The following is a 7,272-nucleotide window of genomic DNA, read 5'->3' as shown; positions in this document are numbered from 1 at the left end:
ACAACTGGAACTAAGTGTGTCTCCTTAATGAGCGTCTTTTACATGTCCTGAAGCTGCTTTGTTCAGTTTTAATTTTGTATCCACTGTCCCCTCAGAAAGTATTTCACAACCCTCTAAGTACATTCAGGAAACAGACAAGACACAGTTATTATACTGGTGTCCTACCATGACAACCAGCTCTGTGTTTTCCTTTCAAACCAAAGGTCAATACCATAATCTAGAGATTTTATGACCAGCAGTCCACTCCACCCAGGAAGGTAACTCATACACAGAATCTTTAGAGGATCAGAGGGTCCTAATCTGCTTCTGAGGCTTCATCTGAGCTTTAGAGAAGAGACGCTGGGATTTAGATTTAACTAGCGCAACTGGAATACAGCGATAATGCCATCCCATAAGAAGATTCTGCATTTCATGGGCAGTGCGCTGGTTACTGCCTGTTCTGTTGGGGTGCTGGGGTACTGCATGTCAACAACATGGGCTAGGACGACCATGGAGTGCACAAGTAGTGGAAGTATCTTCACCAATGGATCTGCTGTGGTCACTTTGAACGCTTTTGTTGGGAATGTGAACAGATTCTTTTGCCCCTTGTTTGGAGGTCAGAACAATTTTGAAGGTAGATATTTTCTCTCTTATATACCTCGAGAATCTATAGCCATGTTGATAGTTTTGGGTTTTATTTCCCTGGTTTTCCCCGTCTCTGAGATTCCTGCCGACAAACAAACAGCACTTAAATTGAAATAATACCAACAGCAGTATGTCTTTGCAGTAGGGCAGCACCAATACCGATATAGGGCCGATACTGACTCAAATAGCTGGATTGGGTATTAATGACAATGGAGCCGTGTGTTAATATGCTATACTGTAATCCTATTCCTGTGTTGACTAATTTGTTGTTGCATTTATTGGGTTTACACTTGAATTGTAGTCCCTGTTCATTTTGAAGATAAACTAATCAAAATGTATGGTGTATGATTTGTTCATTTTATCATAAACAATTCAGTTAATGTATATATCTATATGCTGTTACTCTGGATAATCAAAAGAACACACCTTCAATCGTTGTGTATAGGTACTATTTCTACTCTCGCAAGTATCGCAATATCACAAACGGTGGGTAAACGAGTAAATGTGGTGTTTTTTTTATTTTGGGTGAGCTGACCCTTAATTACTGTCACTATACAAAAATACAGCACGTCATTTCCAGAATTTACATTATTGTAACAATTGGATAACATCTTCAAATATTCTTGATAGCAAAGCCTGCTCACACAGTCTGTCGTATAATTCATGTAAACTCCTACAGTATATAACCATAATATTTTTATACTGTGTGTGTCTGTGTGTGTGTAGTGATTCCTCAGTTGGTAGGAACAGGAGTTACCAATGTCGTGCTGCACGGTTTGGTTTTGTGCCTGTTGGCCCTGTGTCTGCTGTTTTCCGGCTGCAGCATCCTTATCTCCCTCTACAACAGTGTCAGCAACCCTTATGAGACCTACATGGGGCCGATCGGCATCTACGTCTGCAGCTCGCTCAGCGGTAAGTGAGATAAACGTTAGAGCACTGAGCATCTGGGAGTGATAGAAGTGGAATTGCCAGAAACAAATCAGCATATATTTGGCATTGCACCAATGAAGATTTTTAAGTGCTGGTTGTCATTTCAGTTTTCTCTCTTTTTCCTGCAGCATGTTTGTCCGTTGTGGTCCTCATTTTATTTGCGGTGAACCTCACCATGACCAGCATGGCAGAGGATTTGGTACAGAGCTTCGCCGGCGATAATATAGCAGACACGAGGAACAAAACTTCAGAGATGAAGCTAGGATACTACCTGGTCCTCCTTTACACAGGGCTCTCTCTCTTCGCTATTGCGTTGATCTACTTGTATGACCACGCAGCCTACACACATAGGCAGGAACAGCAGAGGCCTACAGAGGACGCACCCAAGGAGATAATGATGTATTAGTGGCCTGCAATGGAGTAGGTTTTCAGTGACATTGATAAATTGCTCATCATAACTTTCTGGAATAACTTGATTTAATAGAGAAGTACAAACAGAAATCAACATAAACCAAATAATAAAATGTGTGTGTGTTATGGAACTGAAACAACAGTTTTAATAAAATAAGTGAATGTAAATATACAATTAAGATGAGGTTGTTCCCCTTCTTTTGTCTTTGTATTTTTATTTCCTTATGTGTATTATATATTATTTTTATTGTTTATTGCATGCACCAAACACCAAGGCAAATTCCTTACAACTGAATAACTTACTTTGCAGTAAACCCCCTATTCTATTCTGATTAGAGGAAGATTTTTTCAAAAACATTACAGCCAACTTCTATTTGTATTTTTGTCAATTAATGTTCCAGGTTTACTGAAAGAATGAAACAAGTGCAAACCATTTGTAGTTAATGAATGAGTCCAATTTTTAGGGAAGATTAAATAAAGGTTAAAAATAAATACGGGTGAGAGAGGTTGAGGAGTGAAGTGTGAGAAGGCATAATGGGGATTATTTGATCTTTGCTGCCCTCTATCTCTGAGGAGACATAAATGTAAAAAGACGTCTCCTAGCAAATGTCAAGTCAACCCCCTCTTCCCTGAAACACGAGTAGGCTACAAGAGAAAATGATTTAGCGGATTTTCTTTTGTTTGTCTTTTTTTTAATCATGGGTCGTTTCTGTCAAAGGGTCTAAGTAAAGAAAGAAGAATAGGGAGCTGAGCTGACTTAAATATGTGGATATATTTTTAACCAAATAATTAGTTGATCTACAATCTTCCCACATACTTGTATCTCCTGGAAACTGCAGAAGTAGCCTGTCTCCTGGGCGAGTATACCCTCTGAATTTATGGAATGAATTGACTACTTTACTTACCTTCATTAATTCATGCCTCATGATAGAAGCAGTGCTTAACTTGAGCCCTTTAAACTCCAGTCATTTCAAAAGAAAAAAAAACAACTACAGAAAAAACAAGCAATGCTGACAAAGCTTGCTGAATCTGTAGAAGCTGAGATAGATCTTGCTGAGAGTCGGCGTCTATTGTCTCCTGCATCTTCAGACGCTCTCACAGCTGTGATTCACATGACTGTGTTGACATGCGAGCAGGGGCGAAGTGTCCTCTTACCGTTTCCCGTGTCCCATCACTCAGGGCCTAAAGTCTGTTTGGACATGCCCTTTCCAGCACCTCTCAGCCCCGCAACGCCTTCTACCTGCCTTCAAAAGAACCACTCTTCCTTCAAGTCTCACACTTCAAGGGACCTGTGGAAGGATGCAGCAATCTGCTTTGTGGTCCTCAGTGTGAATATGTATTCAATTTCTGAGGATGCGTGCTTTCTACAATGAATCAAAAGCATTTCAGGCAGAGTTGATAATCCAGCATGCCTTCTGAGGTGCAAATGTTATTTTTTTCAGGTTAGGAGAACCATCTGCTTATTCAAAGTCTAGTTTTATTAATTAGTCTTACACATCTGTTTTTTTTAGGAGATTGAGTTAAAGCGATCAATATCAAAAATTTTAACATTTATTTTCCCACCTGTCAACGAATTACTCTTGCCAAAATATTTATGTTGCAGCCTGATGTAACCCTTCAGCTGCATGTGACCGGGACTCAGTGTGAAGCCGGGGCAGGTTGTATTCTCCAGAGGAGGCCACGTCAAAGCCTGTTTCAGTGCAAAATCGCCTGCTGTGAAATTGATAAGCTCTTCACAACAAAGCACAGAACTGTTAGCCATTAGAGACCCTCTTATTTTATTCTTCACCCTTTGAAAGTCATCATTGACCCAATCTGACAGAACAAAATAGAACAAATTTCTAAAACATGACTTTACTTAAGGTCAATAATTGTCACATATAGGCAGTAAGTATCTTCAGCTATTCCTCTTTAGCCGTGATAAGAAATAAAAGGCTCCTCATAGAATGAAGGCATTTTAGATTGATGTATGTCCTCAATTCTGAACGTCAACCTGTTTAACAGCTGCTGGAGGAGATATTTAACTATATCTATTACCGATCTTCTCCCGTGTGCACTGAAGTGTGGAATAGCTGAATTGCTAGTGAGAGATCCCTCTCACCGTTTGCTGTGCAAACATTGATTGAATAAAATCAGAGATGGGCCGTAATCTCTTCCTCTATGCATATACTCTCTGTCTCTCGGCTCACCAGAATGGATAAACCTGGGATTATGCAGAAGCCCTGAGCCCTGACCATGCACTCTGTGTGATAGGATTAAAGCGGAAACTTTTGTACCTGTGAAACCTTATCCTCCTAGGTCCCGCATTACAGAGGCCTGTGAAACAGACACCTCCAGCTGCAGGGCGGGGGGGGGGGGGGGGGGACACATTCAGCCATGTAGAGTCCACTCTGGTGGGGCACATAGCGGGTTGGGGGAAGGGGTCTGCTCATCTGGTCTTCAACCTTTGAGAATTAAGAGGTATAGGTGTAAGTGTATATGTGTGTGTTTGGCGGGGGTAGTGTCTTTAACACTTGTACTAACACTTTCACAAACACCTTGAAAGGCCCCTCACCTACAAATACATAGATAAAGTCTTATAAATAAAATAAATAAAGCAGAGTACGCAGGTGACAAGACAATAGAAACATTCCTCAGAGTATATACACCGGAGCCTATCAACCTGAAAACTCCAATCATAGCCCAAAGCTAGTTATTTGATGTCCTTATCACTACTGAGTGACCTTCTCTCGACACAGTGCCAGTAAGATGGGTGTGTGTCTCTCAAGGTGTCCCTGTTGCATTGTCATATTAGGTATTGAACATTTACGGTCCCGATTTAGCAACAGCTGCGATAAAGTACATCACACATTTAACACGCTATACACTCACTCCTCTATACGGTCTATTGCCTACTTTGTTATGGGTTGGATATATTCAATATAAGACATATTTCTTCTCAACACTGTTTCTAGTTTTTAGTGACTTCTCAATGTTTTTGCGCACCTTACACACTTAAAGTTGCAATGTGTAAGATATGGTCAGAATTTTTGTTTAAAACATTCAAAAAATGAACTAACTTTATCGACTGCTTTTGAAGAGGTTACAGTGTTGACGTGGGTTGTTGGCGAGCTATCTACTTTTTTATTGGTTTAAATCCAAAGTGGCAAAAACGACTCGTATTCCCCTTTCGTCTTCGCCACCACCAGGAGACCACTTCGCCCGGGAGACGGGCCTTCGGCGATAGGATTTCTCATTTATGCCGCGGTGGAATTAATACAATAAAGAAACCATCAAAACACACGCGGACGGTACGGCCCCCTGTTAGTGACAGCGCAAACACAATATTGGCCAACGCCACACGTGAAGATTATAAGATACCAGTGTTATTTTGACCGGCTCTAAGAATTTCAGCAATATGGTTGAATTTTGCTTATTGTTGACCTGCTGTTAGTTAGTATTTGACAATTTATTAAATTTTTTTTATTTAACTGTAAATTTAGATTGTATGGACCCAGCAGTAGAGGGGAAATGCTGCCCCCAATTTGTTTAGATCGTGCGGCTACATCTTACATATTGCACCTTTAAAGACTCAAATTGTGTTTCAAAGTGTGCTCCTTTGTATGTCATGTTTTATTGAATCTATTTTAATGGAGAAGGCCGCCCTCTATTTCACTGCACATTGTACTGGTATGATTGTGTATATGTAATGAAACAAGGGTACGGGAGGAGTTAAGGGGAACGGGTATGAGAGAATAACACCAAGGGATCAGCTGTACCTCGCTGTACTCGTTAGGTACTTTCACGCTTAACCTGACTGTGCGATATTGGAAGGCAGGCAGGCAAGTTCCTTACTTATCTCTGCCATTAATCTTAATTTGTCAGTGAAGGCTGAGGTGAAGGTGGAGGAGGAGGAGGGCTAAAAGGTAATTGCACCCCTGCTGCTCCATTATGGTGTCATTCCACTGTTAACAGAAGATAAGATCTCCTCCAAACCACCTGAAGCCGATTCTCCACTTTACCTGGCTGGGACAGAGAGACAGAGAAAGACAGAGAAGAAATCCAACCTGGTCTCACGGGCCATGATGGAGACAAACTGAACTATTTAATCTGTGCAGAATCTTTCTGAACAATCTGTATGTGTGGTTAAAAGAAAGAAAGAAGGAATTTACGTCTGCTGCCAGATGACGGTTTACAGGCAGAGTGATGGATGTAAAGGGGAGTGATAACTTTCTCTGCACCACTTCGCTTTACACCATTGCTGATTAATGTGCCTCTGATTGGCAGGTGTGATAGACATCAGTGGGTGCAACACGAAGGGACACACAGTTAACCTACTGACACAGCACACGGTTCAACTGAAGTGGAGCCATTTGACCCGGACACAGAAACAAACAGTTAACATTAACAATACTGCAGAGAATTTAATATCATTTTATAAACTCAGAGCTGTCTGTGACCCATTTCAGTCTAGACAGGATGCCTATAAGAACTCATCCTTTATGATTTTTAATGCAGAAATACCCTATCCTCGAGTACACGTAAACAAACTTTATTAACTAAGATGCTCTGGATTTCCTGCAGATAAATCTGTCTTTCTACAGTTTTTTACTTTCTAGATATTCATGCTGTGTTTGGTTCAGGTGTCTCAACAGTGAAAATCTAAAATAATTTAAAATGTATAGTTTTATTTTTGCCTTTCAGGATTTAAGATGGCAGAGAACAGTGCGGCGTGCTTGTAAATGAGGCACACAGTGATTTATTGAAACTCCACGGATCTAATGGTCCTCGGCTGTGTGCACTGCAGGAGGGCGTCTGAGAGGAGGTAAACGCATCACTGTGGCCTCGATGGTCATCATTGATTCTGACTGTCTTCAGTTCAGTTCAGACGTTCAGTCAGTTGCTAGTTACGTTCAGTTCAGTACAAAACTACTCGATAAAGCACTGCACGTGAGGGTATTCTCTTTTTTCATATGAAAACATTTACAGTCACAACTAAATCCTCTGCAACACAAACTGCATCAGACCTGCATTCAAATCAATTTCTTACCAGGAGATTGGTTACTCAAGCTTTGCACCAGGTGGCAGCGTTCAATATCTGAATCAAACAAATCCCTGTCTGAAACTTACTTGTATGTACTTCAGTAAAAGTTGAATTTACTGTAACACAATTACTGGATGTGCTTTTTGTTATAAATTAGGGCTGCTACTCCTCTAGCTATGTGTTGTAGACAACAACATAAAATCCCGCTCAGTTTAAGTAAAATATTACTCTTATCTTAATCTTACTCTATATGTGAGTTTATATGTCTTAGCGGTTTTCCGGTT

General features: G+C 40.6%; 1 protein-coding gene across 1 annotated transcript; it reads left to right on the top strand.

Annotated features, from left to right (window-relative positions):
- Positions 1 to 381: 381 nt before the first annotated feature.
- On the top strand, positions 382 to 1,960 carry clrn3 (clarin 3). Its single transcript, XM_076092730.1, has 3 exons — positions 382 to 613; positions 1,351 to 1,536; positions 1,683 to 1,960. Exons 1-3 carry the CDS (start codon positions 382 to 384, stop codon positions 1,958 to 1,960), a joined length of 696 nt encoding a protein of 231 aa, XP_075948845.1.
- The last annotated feature ends 5,312 nt before the right edge of the window (positions 1,961 to 7,272 follow it).

Source organism: Anarhichas minor, unplaced genomic scaffold (assembly GCF_050575085.1).
Source record: "Anarhichas minor isolate MPS153535 unplaced genomic scaffold, ASM5057508v1 ptg000017l, whole genome shotgun sequence".
NCBI lineage: Eukaryota > Metazoa > Chordata > Actinopteri > Perciformes > Anarhichadidae > Anarhichas > Anarhichas minor.
The sequence above is the reverse complement of the archived record's forward strand: the minus strand, read 5'-3'. Positions and strand labels throughout refer to the sequence as shown.